Genomic DNA, 18,754 nt, shown 5'->3' on the forward strand with positions numbered 1-18,754 from the left:
TTTTTTCCAGATTTTGAAATACAGTGGACCTTAAATATTAATTGACATTTTGACAACATAAGAAATTATAATATTTATGCCTTGTGGTTCTTACTAATCAAGAAAATTTATCCCTTAATCATGTAAATACCATACCATCTTTTCTATCTTACATGTAAAGGCCAGTTAATATTTAGACAATTACAGAACTGAATAGTTGTGTCATTTGCAGTTTTCATCTATTTTTCTAGACATAAAGAGCAATGAATAAAGCAGAAGAAAAGGAACACATATTCACAATTCCTTGAAAGTTAAAGTCCCTCTTTAAGTAACCTCTAGACAGATCAATTTGCAAACAGTTTCAAGTAAGAAATATTTACAATGTTATTATCCATTTATACACTGCAAAAGGTGATAATTTTGATGGTCACTTATTAAGCTGAAATAATGTTATAACTTGCTAAAAATTTGGTTTTCAAATATATTATCTTAAAAGCAGTATTATTATGAATACATTCAGTATTATAATTATTTTTTTCAGATTAGTACCTCTCATACCAAATCTATGTCATGTACGTTACAATTTCAGTGGAGTTACTTTGGATTTTCACCATGTATTCTAGAAAGGAGAATCTACCAGTAGGCTCGCAAATACAAAGAAAATAAGCTAGTTACCTCAGAGAAGTAGTTGTCTAGGAAGGCCATATTCACCCCTCCCTCTCGATATTCTTTTATCGTTCCTCCACCTGATCCTTTTGCTTCTCCTGTACCAGAAATTCCTCCAGCTGTTCCATAACCAGTACCAGTACCATAGCCAACTGCTGTAGTGTCCTCAACACCAGATGCTACTACTCCTCCTCCTCCATATGTGTTTGTATATATTTCTGAAAACAAAAAAAAAAAGTTATCCTTCCTATATTTTGTGACAGTCACAAAGAATTTTCTAGTTACTTTTACCAATAATATAATAATCCCACTAAGCTTCTGAAAGTATTGTAATTTTCACCACAGATTCATACATGGAAGTTGAAATTATAACAAGTTAAGTGCATATTTGTAGGGGATTTAATTTATTTTATGCATGAGATGACACATACATTTACATATATGCTTTAGAAAATCAGTAATTTACTTGTGCAATTGGCTGGAGAAATTCCTCTGTCTCATTATGTGATTATTTGTATAAGAACAGCAGAAAAAGATTATAGATATTTATGAAAATACAGAAATGTGTATTTATGATCACAGCAAAAGAAACAGCCTTGTAGTCCCTTTCATTTTTCCCAGTTGTTATAAAACAGGGGATTTGGAGGAACAGCAGCTGATCATAATAACCATCAGTGTTTATAATGCAAAATGAAATTATTCTTTACAAAAAAATATAAAATCATATCTTCAGGATTTTATCTTCTGCAGAATTTTTCATATTTGATAATAAAGAATAAGTAGTCTTAAATATCAATGTGTAATATATTAAATTAATTCAGTAGTTTTGAACATGATTGTATTAAAAACTGTAAGACAGATTCCATCATCTTTTCTCATTTAACCTCGTTAGTCACAGCTAATATAATTTTAACTAGAGGCTCTTGCCGTAGCTGTAGAGATAAAAATGGAAATGAAGTAAATAACAAAGTGAATTACAAATATCATTCGTAAACTGTTCAGTTTGCCATGCTTGGATAATTTTACTAGCAACAAAGATTCTTAATTCACATTTATGCCCCAAGTGCTTTGTTATCTTTGTTTTAGTTTAAGGATAAAGATATTTGTACCATTGTACCAACACAAAATTCATTGGAGAAATTGTCTTGCCATGCGCCATTTCTTCCTGAGAGCTTCCTGAGAGTTAGAATGGATTATGAGTCAACCGGAGACTCAGTTTCTGGTAAGAATGGATTCCTTTTGTGGTGTAATGTATGGGGAAAAGAGAAAGTAGCACTGTCACCATTTCTATGGCATTGAATTCCTGGGAGGACCTTATATCAGCAGCATAAATTTATTGCAGTGTATGCCGCCTCTCTGTTTTGGGTGGTGCAGGGAGTAATTGCCTGGCTCCTAGTTCTCCTTTGAGTTAAGCAGAACCTGGAAACTGGAAAGAACTTAAACATTCATTACTGAGTTATGAAAGAAAAATTTATTATCCTGGCCTTGAGATTGATTTCTGCTTAAACTGATGTCTTGGAAAGAACCTGAATTCACCATTTGGAACCAGAAAATAAAATTGCCTGACATTTGAAAGTCCTGGCAAATATTTCAAAATAAATGCAGTTTGCAGAGATTAATCTGTCCATATTCCAGATTCAGACCCTTTACTCATGTTAGGAAGCATAACTAAAGTGAATTTGACTATCTGCACAAGTAAGATCAGAAGGGTTGAATTCTAGCTTGGAAACAGAAATCATTAAGTGCTGAAAAATAACTTTGTTATAGTGAAGAAAGAAAATCTTATAGTCTGCTTACCAGAGGGTTCACCAAATTCACCTCCAGCAGCTGTTGTTGGGGCAAGAATGTGTGAGACATCCTGGAAAACAATAGTTTGACTCCTTGAATAATGAACTTTGAAATTCTCATATGAAGAGCAAGAACTGTTACAGTATTACCACTAAATCACTAACTACTGCTCCGGGCAGTTGTTGATGACCCACTCTGTAAGGAGACTCCATCCAAGTCTGTTTCGTTGTCAAATGATCAGTAAGGATGGTTTGCGTTATCTTGTCCTATCTTTCATTGAAAAAGCTTGCTAGTTACAGTGTCTCAGCTCAGGGGGCAATAACACCAAAGTGTTAGGCCAAACAGCATAGCAACTTAAAACATATCTTCAAATGATAATTACAAATCACTTTTCATATCTTCTTGGCAAAGCTAAACAATGCCAGGTTTCTTTTAGAAATGTTACAGTGCTACAATCATCTTAGTTCTAGTCAAGATGCATTCTATGCTGTAAATATAAATGTTTGTGTGCTTTAGAAACATGGAATGTACTGACCCTGTCTTCAGGCTGTGCTCCTTCTATTCCCCATGGATGAATTGCTCCTTCTGTGCATTCAGGTACAGGTTCAAATCCAGTCCCAACTCCAGCCGCAGCTCCAGGTCCACATCCACAACAGTCGCTCATTGACATCAAAATTGGAATCACTTAACAAGAAAGAAACAGGAAGTAGGAATTTAGGCCATCTCTTCTTCACAGAAAAAGCTCTTTTTCCCAGAGAGTAGGTCCTTAAGAACTTTTAAAAATGCGTCTTAAAATATTTCAAAATAAGCAGCCTATAGGCATTGGTCTTTTTTTCAGAACCATTGGTTGCTTTTGAAAAAAAATATATACATATATATATCTATATTTTTATATATAGATATATAAACATTTGGATAATTAGAATAATTTCTGCCCTTGGTTATAGCAGAGCAAAAGTGGGGTGCATGAGGTCTGTTACTACAAATTTATGCCTACACAGCTGGGAACAGACTTTGATCTATCTCATCTGGATGAATTTAAGTTGCAAATATATGGAAATGAAACAAACAAAACCAGTCTTACTATATATAGCATCCAGTAATATTTGATTTTGATAATATAAGCATGATTTTTTTCTTTACTTATTGTAAAATGAAAAGTAATGTGTATTAATGATAGTAAACTTATGAGAACTGGAGGGAAGATTTTGATTTGGCTAAGGTGATTTTTTGCTTAGGCTCTCTGCATTTTTCACATCATAGATAGCTGATGGGAAAAACAATAGAGGCAGACACCAAACACAGTTTTAACGAATGATTAAATAAAGTAAGTCAGGTTTCCTAATGTGCTATATTATGCTTAGGTGTTTCAGTAATAATAGTTCTTGGAATTGCTGCACATTTTAAGTATTGACATCAAATTCATTGCTCATTTTAAAAAGAAACTGAGATATAATTCTGGCAAGCTTTATACCCTTAGATAGACAGCTAATTTGGTAACCTGGTTGCATCAGACTGTGGAAAGACAGTTGCCTACAAGAGCCTATGAGAAAGTATGGATGCCAGAACATGGCGAACTCAAGAGAAAAGAGGAAGCTGTAAAGTTGACAAAGTGCTTCCTCACACTGGCTAAGAACTGGCTAAGAAAGCTATAAGCTACTGTTGGGAGAAAAGATATATAAAGTCCAAAAGATGTTTTTTCCTGTAACATTAGTGAAGTGAGAAGAAGAAACAAAACACCTTCAAAATTTGCAGCTTCATTTTTTTTTTCTGCATCTTCAAAAACATATCTTTGCTGTTCCTCATAAATCAAAGACCAAACAAAACAAAACAAAACAAAGTTAAGGGAGAACACACATTCCACTGGTTGTTGTGGTCAGTGTTCCAGCATTGGACAGACTTATTCTTTTCTCTGAAAGTGTTATTTCTGAGAAATATCTATTCTGATAAATAATAGGACATGAGAATGAATGATCTGTTCTGATCCTCTTCTCACAAGCTCTACTCATTTCTAATTGATGTCAGGGTTGACAGACACTGCTGAAAGATTTAAAATCGAAAAAGTTTTATTTTGGTATGATAATTTGCCTCTGACTTTAAAGTAATTCATGTTCTTTTTATTTCTTTTTGTATCCAACTTGGAGTTGATAATTGTCCATTTCTTTTTAGTAATATAACAGAAGTACAACAAATTGCTATATGGAGGTAGTACAGTCGATAGTGACAGCTCTTGCTCAGTCTTCTGAGTCTTTTATTAAACTTTCAACCATGAATGAATTGGCATTGATTCTTATGAGAACTAGAATTACAAATTACATAATTTACAAAAATTTTGTAAAAAATTTAAAAAGATAAAGCTTTTGGAAAATCTCTAAGTCTTAGGAAGGAAATAATTGTTTCTGAATGAAGTGTGTATATATATTCTTTTAAAATATAAAAAAATGCTTTTAAAAACATTTCCCACTTTGCAAAATGTCCCGGGGAGTCTCAATTTAACAAACATGTATTTTTTTTTAAGAATAAAATATATATTAATATTTTAGAAATGTATTGTAATAGTATTCTTAATTTTATACTTACAAACAAATATTAATCCACCGAGGAACATCAGGCCAATGGCGGCACCACTAAGCGTTGTAGAGGATTGAGAGTCTCTGCCATACCCTCCTTCATAACCTTGACCAGTTCCTCCATAGGAACCTCCTTCATAACCTTCACCATAACCATCGTAATTGCCCCCAGTTTCACTTCCATCACCCGTAACTTCACCTCCTTCATCACCACTCTCACCAGCATTGCCCTGTTGGTCTGTTCCTTGACCTGTTTGACCTCCCTGGCTTCCTCCACCAGCACCGCCACCGCCAGCACTGCCACCACCAGCACCGCCACCGCCAGCACCGCCACCACCAGCACCGCCACCGCCAGCACCGCCACCGCCAGCACCACCACCGCCAGCGCCGCCACCGCCAGCGCCGCCACCGCCAGCGCCACCACCTCCAGCACCACCACCGCCAGCGCCACCACCACCAATGATAATTATTTTTGTGGCCCCACTGGTGCAGTAATTACGACTATCACACCGACAAACTTGCAGAGGAATTATATGAGGTCGTGGGCAGCTTCGGCCTTGGTTATCCTTAATATTGACATAGATCTTATAGAAGAAAAAGTCAATGTTCTGACCCACTAGTTCTGCAGAGGAAGCTTTGGGAGAAAACAGAAAAAGAATGATTTAGGTTAAGATGTTGGCTTTAAGTACTGTACAAGTTTTTGTGAATAATGGTTGTAGTGTAGAATGAAGAGTAAGTTTTCTTATTTAAAGATCCTCAATTGCTAAACAATGTTTAAGCGATAAAGCTGAAATTTATAGTCTATGCTGCTTTCTTGTATGTTTGTTTGTTTGTTTGCTTGCTTGTTTTGGATAGCTTGAGCCAAATAAGTTTAGTCATCAGTTTAGTCATCAGGTTTTATACCTGAGAAATATAAAGGGGCAAATGCATCTTTTTTTTTAATCTATAGCAACATATCTTGATTTTTATTTCCACAATGGGGTACACAGATATTGCATATTATTTCCTTACATTTCCTTTTCTCTCACAGGGAGGTTACATGGTAACTATGCTTGCCACATAATTACAAGCTTAGGATTTTTTTCTTTTTTTTTTGAAACTGTAAAATTATTTGAAATTATATATTTGCCTCTGCTTAGAACAGGTAGGACTTGCAAAAGTAATTAAAATTGCAATAATTAACATGTAATTTTCTACTATGCATACAGTAACTTATGCAACTTCTGACACTTATTAATGTATGAGATTTGATTATTTCATTTAGTTAATTAAGTCTTATCAAAGTGAATCAGAAAAACTCCACTAGGCAAAGGCTAAACCTTTTTTTTTTCTTATAACTACAAGCTAATACATGAATTATAAACACTGTAACCCTTATTTGACATTTTTATATTATTTTCTCTAAAAAGGAAAGCTCTTCAGACTAGAAATTTATAATATTTTTACTCTAATAAATAAATCTGAGAGTCTTGTCACAAACTTAGAATTTTTTTAGTATATGCAGAAAGAAAACAAAAATATAATTATTCCTTTTGAATTACATCATTAGCTTTAGACCAAGGGTAGTTACACTCCAGTGAAGTTTTACTCCTCTGTCTTACCAGCATATCTAATTATTTTAGTATGATTAGTATATAAGTATAAATCCCCCCCAAAAAATCCGTTTTATTCCGTGGGTTCTTATGAGTACAAAATCATATATAAGTAAGATTAGTTTAGATACTAGTAACTACTTTTTTTGGTATTTGTGTTATTATTTTAGATAATCCTTAATTGATTATATTATTATAACAGTTCACTTCTATGATTTACGCTGTTATAAAACTTAGTTTAATTTACCATTTATTGATCTGATAATCCATGTAGTTTGAGGTTCACCATGTATGCTGAATGTAAAGGGAGGACCATACTGAGCACTATCCATATCCTTGGCAGTGATAACCACTGATGGAGAATGCATACATACTTTCTTTGTTTCTGTATTAGTAGTTGGACAATTATCGTTGACATCTTGTACTAAAAGCACAACGGTACCAGTAGCAGTATGTCGAGGAAAACCTGTAAAAAGAAGGTTCTTGTAATCAGTAGGCAAAAGGATAATCTGAACAATGCTGTTCAGGTAGTAAAATTGGAAAAGAGGAAAGGATATAGAGAAATATGAAATAAGAGAGCTTGTTCTGGAAAAAGTTAATACTTCTCTTACCTTTTATTTAAGAAATAACTTTATTACCTTGGTTAATAGCCCAGACTTCTGCTCTGTATTCCCCATTGACTACATAGGATGATTCCCGATCAATAACTTTATTCAGTGTGATTTCACCAGTGTTTGGATTGATCTTGAACCAGGCACCCGGATCACGTCCTATACTATATCTGTATTTGTTGAAGAAATGCTCAGAATTATTAATATGAAACAGCTGAAATCATGCAGTCCCAATTACTTCCATGGAATAAATTAGTCCAGTTAACATTGACTCTATATGCTATAGCATTCTACTGCCTACTCATTTTGTAGGTAATAATTGTCCATTTGCAATATTTTTCTTATTCTGTACTATTGCTTTTTTATTAGCAATCTTCTATATTTTTTAATGTATCCTCCATACCATCATATTCTACTTCCTTGTCTGGATTATAGAATGCCTTTTCTTCTCCTCTGACTGAATTTTGAGTTAAAAGCATTGTTAAATCTGGGGTGTTAAGCAGATAAAGCATTACATTAAAACCTTACATGACATTTGATGCCATAGTCCCAGTGTCTTCATCAAAGGCTGTGTATGTTCCAACAACATGACTCTGTCTTGTACTTTCTGATAAAGTAAAACTGATTGTAGATGGATGAAAAATTGGTGGTTCAATCACATTTTTTACTTCTACTATGAGAGGTACTCCAATAGCTTGATATTGAGATGCAATAGAATGGTGGAAGGCAGCTCGGTTTCTGACACCAATACTCAGTGTGTGACTTTGGATGTGTTCATAATTCAGTTCCTAAAAGATTAAACACAAACAAATACAAAATACTAAATAAAGATCCTGGACTGAAATTTTATTATATATGCTGTTTTTAAAAAAAATGATTTTAATGATTTAAATTATTCTAAGGTAATTATATAATAAAGAGCAGAATCACAATATTTATTCATACCTTAATTACTCTAAGGATTCCTTGATTTGTAGTTGGATCTGTAACAATTTCAAAGCAGTTATCTTCATTACCAGATATAAAGAAAAACTCTGCTAGCCAGTTATCTGTGAACTCTTCATCAGCATCTAGAGCTTGTATTCGTAGTAGTTCCGAACTAAGTGAATTTTCTGAAATACTTGCTGAAAACTGGAATGACAGAAGAATTCATCTTAATGAAGAGTAGAACACAAAAGGTCAAGAAAACACAGCTAACTGCAAGGATTCTTTTGAATGGCATCCTATTCACAGCCAATACCAATTTAAGAATAACTGTATTCTGTGAGAATTGTGGTTCTTGTTGATGTGAAGAGCTGTTTTGCCTAATATATTTGTCGACATAGCTTAGAGGAATTATATTTGGGCATTCAGTAAGAAAAAAATGAATAAAGATGAGTCAATCTTCATAAATGGGCTTCACTGCACAAGGATACATGAGTGATTATTTGAATTCTCTGTCTGAATACAAAAATAATTGGAGTGTTTGTTATCTAAATTGTGTGTGCAAAATATAGATATGATTCTGAGCACACTTCAAGGAAACAATCCCTGTAATTCAGTGGAACATCTAAATGAGAATTTACTGTAACAGGTTAGTAAGGACTTTGTTATTTACTGGATTTTTCAACAAGATTTTAAAACAAAGATATCCATTTTGATATGAAAAACTTACTGAGCTTTGAGCAAGAGTTGGGAAGTTGTCATTGACGTCAATAACTTTAACATTACAGCTACAAAGAGATGAAATTCCATCTGCAGCTCCATCCCGGTCTGACGCCTTCACAACAAGAGTGTAGCTACTATGTTGCTAACACAGAAAGAGAAATTAGTGTCCTATAGTGATCTGTATGTCTTAGAAATTCTTAATTCTTAGTTATGTCTTACTATTATTACCAAGTTCATTCATTTCCCTGGGACATTTTATTACAACATATAAAAACAAAAAATCATTTTAAAAAAAAAAGAAATAAAAATACTTCATTCTTTCTATTTTATTTTTGTCAAAAAAATTATTTTGAAAGAAGAAAACTTACCTCTCTGTCAAGATAATTTGCTAGATGAAGTTCTCCAGTGTATTTGTTCATAATGAACATCGGTGGACCTGAAGGTTCCTGACTCTCTATCTTGAAGGCAATTTTGGAATTCAAGTGATTAGGTTCATCTGCATCTGTTGCAATTATTTTCATCACCAATGTGTCTAAGAATAATAATAATAATAAAAGAAAATCAGAAAATCTCTTTTGTCTCTGTAAATGACTCTCCAAGACAATAATAAATTCCTGGAACATGAAAATGACAGGATTCTGTCTTTTCAGTAATATTTACAAGAAAAATAAGAACAAGTTATGTTTGTACTGATCATTATTACTGAACTTTAATGACTTCAAAATGCATTACAAATTAAGCTCAGGTGTAGTAATAAGGATTTTTCCTGAACCTTTTCAAGTCATGATAGGGCTATACAGAACATTATGTTCTGCATCCGTAGATACATAAATCTTTGCAGTACTAGGTGGGGATTTTGGCAAGGCAGGGGTGTAAGGGCACCACTTGCTTTTGTGTGTGTGCAGGGCAGGATGATTTTGCAGCAATATGTCAAGTAGTTCTCTGTATTTGGGACATAAATAGAATCCCCTCCATCTACTTACACACATAGTGCAGATTGCAATGCTGCTAAGAAGCACTTTAGTGGTTTAAGTAAGAGTTTATTTAGTAATATTCTATTATAATCACAGTTTTCACATTACAAATGCAAATATTTAAATTAAGAAAAATGGGAAAAAACATTTTATATATCATCACAGGAAAAAAGTTAACAAGAAGACATGAAACAGTTTAAGTTTTCACATTTAAAGGAATTTATATGACGGGATTATGAACTGGAACTTTAGGAATTCATTTGTGTGAGAAAAGGTGAAAATGCACCACTGCTTAATTTTAGGTAGCAAGCCTGCTCCAATGGCAGTCTGAGAAACATATCTCTCCTTCTGCAGTAGCTAAGGGAAACATATATCCTTGGCTAAGAGGAAGTAGAACAAACACTCTTGGTTTATGCTAAATATTCTGGCAGCCCCGCTCACCATACCACACTCTAAAAGGCATAAAATAATTACTTACTGTCCATACTACATTCTTCAATAGATCCTGTAAATACAGTTTGTGCAAATATAGGAGGGTTATCATTTATATCCAAAACTCTGACTCGAAGTTCAAGAGGTGGTTCCAAATCTACACCCGTCACTGAGTGCTTAGCAAAGCAACGTATCTAGATAAAGAGAGTTACTAATTTTAAAACCAAAAAATGAAAGAAACAAGGCAAGATTTTTGAAGCAAATGAATCATTTGTCTATTTCTGCTCCCATGCCCTGCCCTGCTTCTTGCAGTCATAAATATAAAGGAAAAAAAAAATATATATTTATAATACTTACAACAAATACTGGAGTCATTTCCCTGTCCACTATAGAGGTTATGTTAATTTCTCCTGTTCTTGGGTTAACAACAAATATTCCATATGGGGCACGATCTATCCCAGCTCCAGAAATGCTGTATGTGATTGGATTATTTTCTTCACAATCTGAACGGATCTACAATAACAGATAGCAATATTTTATGCCAGCTCACTTGGAACATCCGTAATTTTTTTTTCCCCCCTCTCTTATTTTTTTCTTATTATTGCCCTTAAGGTTTTCTATATAATTTTCAGTTTGTCTTCCAACTGTTAAATATTGGCTGCAGAAGCAATAACCTTATCTGGCTGTGCCACAAACCAGTAGATTTATTGTGATATTCCCCCTTGAATATTTCTCTCAAGTCTTCTGGCAATGAAGTGGAGATGTTATGGAAGAGAAACTTCTAAGAATTTGACACTGTGACTGGGCCTCTGTAAGAATAAGGGGAAAGGTTAGGAGGACATCCTGTGCCATGTCCCCACAGGACTAAAGCATTGTCCTGGAACTTCTGTTCAAGAGTTTCTCAAAATGAAAGAGAAAATTAAAAAACAAAGAATTAATATGCAGTGTCTACACATAAGCAGATTAGGTGTTGCATATTTCCAGATCTGAAGATTTTAGGGAGCCTTTGGTCATTCCTCAGCTGCTGCATACATCCATCAGTGTCTCAGCTGAGTTGGAAATATTGTATCTTTTTTTCTTTTCTACATTCCTTATTTGATGGCTCCAAGTAAATATATTCTGAAGTTTCTCTTGTTTTATCAGCCTGTCTTACTTCCTTATTGGCAAACAATAATTCTACTTTGCTTTCTACTTACTCTGGCAATTGGATTCCTCTTAGAATTATCTTCTCCTTCTCTGCAAGCTGCAGCAAATTTGATCCATTCACGTTTTTGTCTTCTGAATGTTTTCCATCTTGCTGCTCCATTTTCATCCCATTCTTTTACCTTTGACACAGAACGTCAGTGTCACTATGACCAGCAACCTCGATATATTTAAAATGTATACAGATATTTAGAATTTCCAACATTAAGAAATTGGAGAGGTTTTTATAGACCATTTTTATTTGTTTGTTTGTTTTCTATGAGTCTCAGTTCCAAGCCTGAGATGATACATATATATTTTAAAATTATTCCTGAGTATTGGATATTTTTTGAAATTCTGGAGAACTTTTATTGAGACGATGAGCAGGTTATGCAAATATTTTAATATTTTATTATGCAATTATTTAATATTTAAATATATATTTAATCATTAAGTTAAAAATATCTTTGATTAATATTTCCCAGTTCATTTCTATATGGCTACATTTCATTATTTCATAAAATTAATTACCAAATAATTTTTTATTACCTGTACATGAAATCCTGTGCTGAAATCCAAGAGTAACTGAAAGAAAAATAAGATAATGGCATATAAAAATGCAAGATAAAATACATTAAGTTAAACCTAGCTGGAACACATTGCTATATTGCAAGACTGGAGCAGCATTTTTTCCTCAAGTTCATTGCAACAGACTAACTAGACTGTAGTTTAAGGATTTCCATAAATAATGTTGCGCTATTTCTTCCCCTATGTCCATCACTGTTTAAATGCCTGAAAGTTAGGTACCTTAAAATTAATTCTGTCTTTCAAGGCACCTTGATTTTGAAAGCATGTGCAAATTTAGTGTTATATCTACATAAAATACATCTTTCACATAAATTTTTAGGTTGTAGAATCTCATCTGATTCAGTAGCAGGGAGAAGTCACTGCAGATTTTGTTAAAAGAAAGACACCACTAACAAACTAAATAAGAAGTATTTACTTTTTAGGCACTTATGTAGAAAGGTAAATGAGAGTATTTCAAAATACTTCAATAGATGCCTTAAGCAAAAGGAATAAAAACATTTTTTTCTCCTGTAACTTCTCACTAAGGTTAAAGAAATTAAGTGTATGATGAAAAGCCAACTGCAGCCAGTAGACACATTTTCTTGAAGTTCTTGAAGTTTAGTGGTCTTTGTTTTGAGGTCTAACTGTGCAAGAAAAGGCTTAGAAAAAATAAATGTTGCAGTGCTCAGTGACTTATGCTGATTTATCTGACACATTTTATCTCATAGGTTTTACATAAATCTTATATGAATAAATTCATTTGACATTTTTTTTTTCCTGTGACAAGTTATCAGACCTTCCACACTTCTAATTTTATTACAAGAATGGAGCTTCTTCACTTCAGGTTAAAACAATCACTTTCCATACCAGATTAAGGAACAATAGCTTCAACTCTCCTTTTCTTTTCCTCCCTTACTCCTGTTAAATTCCTTGCCTTATCGTATCCACTATCTGTCATTTACAAAACCACTGATCTGTTCTTTCTCCCCTCAAAATTCACTGAAATCCCAGTCAGTAAATACTGCTCTAATTGACTAGTGAATGAGGGAGTTCAGACTGTGGATGTAGTATCTTGAGCGTAGGTAGTGTCTTGAAAGGTATAGAACTATTTATCTAATAACTTTTGTTGTTTTTGTTTGTTTCTTTGAGGAAATTACTGACATAAAGACATAAATCAGGAAAATTGTTACCAACTCAAAGACTTACGTCTTTAGACAGAAAACAGATATGTTCAGTTTATGCTAAAAGCATCATTATGGCTTTTAACTAGAGTGTACATGTTGGTGACTATGTACACCTTCAGGTGTAGAATGAGGTTCAAGCTCATGTGCAGTCATGATCTCTGCAATATCAGACTCCACGTTAAATGGAGTGTGATTTCACCTCAGTAGGACTCCAGGCCTTGCCTTTTGTGATCCACGTTGGAGAGAGGAGAAACAGAGGAGAGTAGAATGTGCAGATTACTCTCTTGTGAGGGAGCCTAAGTGACAAAGCCAACACAAAGTTGTATTGATTCAGCATCTTTTATCAGTTTATTCCACCAGCAGAGCCTCCTTGGGTAAGTACAATGAAATCTTCTCCACCCTTAAAACCCTTCGGGCATGCTAGCAATTGTGTTGACCAAGAGGAGTATGGCATACCACTCTTAATGCAATGTTAGTAAATCTTACATACTATCTGCATCTTACAGCCCTTGCTAAAATTTAACAGGGAAACTAATAGCTCACTTCCTGCCATGTCACTCTTACAGTTAACCTTCATAGCAGAAATACTCTACTGTGTTGAGGATATAGTAGTACTCCTGTGAAATAACTATTACACCTATAAAGAATTCTTGATTTATCATAGGAATATTCATCAAAGAACTTGATTTACTGATGGCTGCTTGGGAACTCTGCTTTCAGACAATGAAGGATATTAATTCTGTATTGACCCCATTAATGGAAATGCTAGAAATTTGTTCTGATGTGTTGCTGGGAATCATAAATTAAGACCAATTATTTATACATTTGTCCCCTACCAGCTAAGAAAAAACCCTCCTGCTACATGTTGTTGATGGAAGATCTTCAAAGAAATTTTGATGCTCAGTGCTATTTGTGATCCTGCTGGAGAAAGTCAATCTGTTGATTTTCATGACTGCAGTCATGTCAGTAGGTCTATCTCAATTATTGTGGTATTATAGAGAATAATTTTCTGCTGACAAACATCAGAAGAGAAAATAATTTTCTGCTGACAAACACCAGAAGAGGCCATCGGGTTCATCAGTCCTATGGAGAGACATCAGTCTAACATGGCCAAGGATATAGTTTCCTCTATTATCCCAACTAATTCTTTCCATTTTTTCTCTAACATCAACAGAAGACAAACAGTCCTCTCCTCTCCCTCCAGCTGTGAATTTCAAATATCTTACTATCCTGCAAACTTTGTATTTCTAGAAGTAATTCCAGTGGAGAAGAACATTTTACCATCAATCTAGCAGCTAATTCTGGCACATTTGAAGATAATGTACAATTTTTCTTTACAAACTAGTGTCTGAGCTAGTATCCTCCATAGAATCAGTGATTAAATATAGTTAAAACAACAGAAGTTGGAAATGTTGGATGCACCCTTAGGATCCTGAGGTAGGCAGGTTGATTAGGATGACATCAAGTCTTGCTGTTGGGAAAAAAAAGTGGAATCGAGACACACTGAGACACATTGAGACATCTGTTCCCACTCTTTCTGGTAGCATTTGGGAGAGGTACAGATGGAAAACATTTGTCATGACTGTCATTCTCACAGTAGTCTATCTGAAAACTTGCAAATTTTTGTAATGACGCAGAGTCTGAATCCTATGCATGACATGAAATCTTGACGTCACACTAGAGGGACTCTGGATTTTTTCTGATGTAAGTGGGAATTAGGCCCATAGGATGTGTATGGTTCTTTACATCTTCAAAGCAATTTGCAAACAAGAATTAACTAATCATTAATTGACTACCAAGCAATATTATATGCAATTATGGCATCCTCCCTCCTCCACCTACTCATATCTAAATGACTGAACACGCCTTTAACATCTTCCCAGCATTATTCATATTGCATCTGATTCTTTTTCTTTGAAGTCAACAGCAGTATTGTTATTGACCTTGATGGGAGGAGGGATGAGAACTCACACATATGTTAGTCATCCTGGTAGCTCTGGTTGTGTCAGCAGTTTGGGACCTGCATGTCTTACTCAGCCACACTCTGACTAGTAAAGGGTTGAAATAATGAACCCTTCCCTTTATGTATTCTGCACCTCATTAAAAAATGATAAATTAGTGCATGTGAAGTAATGAGAAGCAGGGATGAAACATAAGAAACAACCTCACATTTTAAAATGAAGCCATTTGGTAATTTTAAAATCAAAACAAGAATACATTTTTACTTGTGCTTGTCATTTTTTTTTTGCATTCCATTAATGAAAGTGTTTCTTTCAATTTTAAAGGGAAATTATGCAGCATGATTTTGCTATTTGTTTGCTATCTCTGCAAAAGTTAGGTGTTTCTGGCTTCTCATATTGCAGGATCAATATTTTGTACTGTCCCTAAGATGGAGAACCTATTGCTATTTCCATAGAAGTAAATGAAAGATACTATACTCATGTCAGTTAGAAGAATAAATTCAAATTTCAGTTTTATGTATTTTAAAGTATGTTTGTTAAAATAACTGACTCGTTGGGAAAAGCTTTCTCTGCAGTTGTTTCTGCTCTGCTGAACGAAATATCATGGGATACTTCATACAGGTGTGATGAATTTCAGTGTAATAATAGAGCTTAACCATTAAAAATGATCAGGAAAGTAATTTTAATACATAAATCATTGTTATCCAAATAGGACTGTGTCAAGTTAGTCATTCTATGTCCTTAAAAAAAAAATCTAACATGACTTAGAATGCTCTTGCTGCAACATTTGTTTAGGCTATTTTTTATTTAGGGATATAACTACAGACTTAACCTGATTTGGACTGATAATGAATTACCTCAGTTTCTGTTCCTGCCTCAGTTTCTGTTCCTAAAGCTAAACTCTCCCTTTGCAGAAGACCATGCAGTTTCCTGGCTACGTTCTGGCAGATGTTTCACATGCATATGCAAGGCAAGGATTTATATTTTTCTGCCCAACAAAATTATGAGTAGGAGGTGTAACCATAGCCTAGCAACAGGAAGGAAAAAAAAAGTGTAGATAACGCATGGGAAAAAGTAGCCAGACAAAAGTGTATATAAGAGATGTGGTGAATTCAGAATTATTAACTGTCACATGATAGCTGGCAGGAGAAGAGTCATACCTGAACAAACAGGTTATTTCTATAAAACATGTCTGTGCAAGTGTCACAAACAGAACTCTCTTACTCATGAGAATAACACCTTTGAAGTCACGTGGGTGAGGATTGCAGAATCAGTTCCACCAATGGTGAAATACATATAGAAAATTAGTAGTTTCAGAGTGCAATCTGTTAGATTAAGACTAAGATTTTCGGAAAGTGAACCAAAATATAGCAATATAGCAATTTTCTTTCATACAGCTTATTGGCAAAATACTAAGAAGACACAGCAGGCAGGTGATTTTTATGAAGGAACAGTTAAGTCTAAAGTTAAGACTGTTCTGCAGAATGCAATATAATTTAGTGTATTTAATCTCTATACTTTGTTCATTATCTTTTTCTAAAACATGTTATGCAACTGTGCAAGCCACCATGAACACATTTATGCAGAAAAAAGAAAACAATAGAAGAAAAAGATTCCACTCTTCTATCCAGTAAAAGTTAAAAAAAAAGATATTCATCAAAATATAATTGCAGTTTTTAATACTTCTCTTTTTTTCCTGACCAAACATACATTCTGAATCAGTCACAATTGTAACAATAATAAACTTAATGAGAATTGCTCCAGTGTTGACAAGTGAAGATTAAGCACTAAAATTTCCTTTGAAAGGACAGATCTTCAATACAGTACAAGTTAATTTATTCTGACTTTCAGAACAACAGGAGTATGCATCACCAGGTAACTGAATAAACTGGTAGTCAATAATGTTATATAAAAATCCAGTACAGTTAGTGTGACGCACAACATGCCAATCTCGATGGAACCCAATGTGTTGCATTAAACAAGCAGAAACTTATCCAAACCATACCTTGCTTTTGCCAAGTTTTATCATTATTTGTCTGGCAGCTGCCCTATGTTGGCTAGTTCTGCTTTGCTGACAGCAAAACTGTAACCTAAGTTCTTACATTATTCTTGAAAATAAATCTCAGGATTTCATATTCTATAACAACAAACTTTCTGACTACAAACACTGCTAGAGACAAGAAGTTAACAAACATTTATACCTAACATTCTGTGTAAATCAAAAGCTATAATATAAATTCTACTTGTTTCAGTCTTCATGGCCTCAAACCTCCATGTGATTTGAGAGGAGCAGCACAGATTAGCAAAAATAATCCACTCATGAAACAGAATGCAACCGTACAAGGGCCTCCCTAGTTCTTCTATATCCATTCTGGTAATTCCCCAGCACAGATGAACACATTGCACAACTATCCTGCTTGACCGTAGACAACTTCCCCTTTTAGACTGAGTAGAACAGACTCAAAGAATAACACTTTCATTTGCACTTTTGAAGTTTTCACATCCTTAATACATGTCAGCTCAGACACTAATACACAATGAGATGAGAATTCTTTATAATGGGAAATAATGTGCCAACTTCCAATTTTTACTCAGATGAAATCTTCGCCAAATTTTATGTTTTTCTCTTAAATAAAGCTCAGTCAAAAAATTTGGTCAACCCAGGGACACTCTTACTAAATATGTTTTAGAAAAATATATTTCATCTTCCTTATATTGGAACAAAATAATAAAGTCAAAGAATCAAATTATATCCAACTAGTTTTTAAGTTTTTATAAATGATAACATTAGTTTGTTATCTACTACTTTTACTAAAATAACTCATTAAGTGAAGTACATAGACAACATTTCCCTGAAAGTCAAGTATTAAAGTCATGCCTTAAACATAAAAAGCCATATGTTGATCAAAATATTTCAGAATATTATAATTGAAACAATTACCAACATTCAATGAAAACCTAAAGTCTTTGCATAGAATCTTCAGAAATACAATGTAAAATAACTATAGCTTTATTTCTTATGATTATTTTCACACGGATTTTAGTAGGACTGGTTTACACTAAAATACAGCGGTCTTCTGAGAAGGATTCAACTGACATAAACTCAGTAAAAATTAGCATTAAAATCAGACTTACCAATAAAAGGAACAGAACAGCAGTTGTTCGGTGAGGGAGCCAATCCATTGCATCTGATTTCTTAGATACAGGTCCAACTGAGTTACGATCACAAGTCTGTTCCTCGGCCCTCCCCCCCACCCCCCAGCACTGGTGTCGATTTAAAAAGACTTTCAGTAGATGTCCTTATACTCAGCCTTTCGAGGTGTCTCTGTCTCGCTCTGAGAGAAGGACTGAAGATGATGTATAACAGAGTGTCTTTCCCCACCCAAAAAACCTGGGCTGGTCTCACCTAAAGCGCTTGACAACATCATTATTGCTCCGAGGTAAAAGCAGAGAGACACACCTTAATGCTTATTGCACTGAAACCCTTTGTGGGATATGAAAGAGGACATTTTAAAAACAGAAGGCAAGCTTTGCTGGGAAGATTCTGAGCGCGTTATAAATTACTCACAACATAAGGAATCATTAAAATGGTAACTTATCA

The 18,754-nt window shown here is 34.3% G+C and overlaps 1 protein-coding gene across 1 annotated transcript in view; it reads right to left on the minus strand.

Annotated features, from left to right (window-relative positions):
• The window catches only part of LOC112956169 (desmoglein-1-like), a 20,022-nt gene extending 1,686 nt beyond the window's left edge, over positions 1–18,336 (minus strand). The window contains exons 1-15 of the mRNA XM_026049668.1: positions 18,289–18,336; positions 11,991–12,026; positions 11,456–11,584; positions 10,617–10,772; positions 10,306–10,453; positions 9,222–9,385; positions 8,861–8,995; positions 8,152–8,337; positions 7,735–7,994; positions 7,234–7,376; positions 6,843–7,061; positions 5,014–5,637; positions 2,969–3,117; positions 2,443–2,503; positions 655–863 (exon numbers count right to left, since the gene is read on the minus strand). Coding sequence (XP_025905453.1) covers positions 655–863; positions 2,443–2,503; positions 2,969–3,117; positions 5,014–5,637; positions 6,843–7,061; positions 7,234–7,376; positions 7,735–7,994; positions 8,152–8,337; positions 8,861–8,995; positions 9,222–9,385; positions 10,306–10,453; positions 10,617–10,772; positions 11,456–11,584; positions 11,991–12,026; positions 18,289–18,336 — 2,667 coding nt within the window. The remainder of the gene's footprint in view (positions 1–654; positions 864–2,442; positions 2,504–2,968; positions 3,118–5,013; positions 5,638–6,842; positions 7,062–7,233; positions 7,377–7,734; positions 7,995–8,151; positions 8,338–8,860; positions 8,996–9,221; positions 9,386–10,305; positions 10,454–10,616; positions 10,773–11,455; positions 11,585–11,990; positions 12,027–18,288) is intronic.
• Between the last annotated feature and the right edge of the window lie 418 nt (positions 18,337–18,754).

Source organism: Nothoprocta perdicaria, unplaced genomic scaffold (genome assembly GCF_003342845.1).
Source record: "Nothoprocta perdicaria isolate Ctin4 unplaced genomic scaffold, notPer1 scaffold_60, whole genome shotgun sequence".
Lineage (NCBI taxonomy): Eukaryota > Metazoa > Chordata > Aves > Tinamiformes > Tinamidae > Nothoprocta > Nothoprocta perdicaria.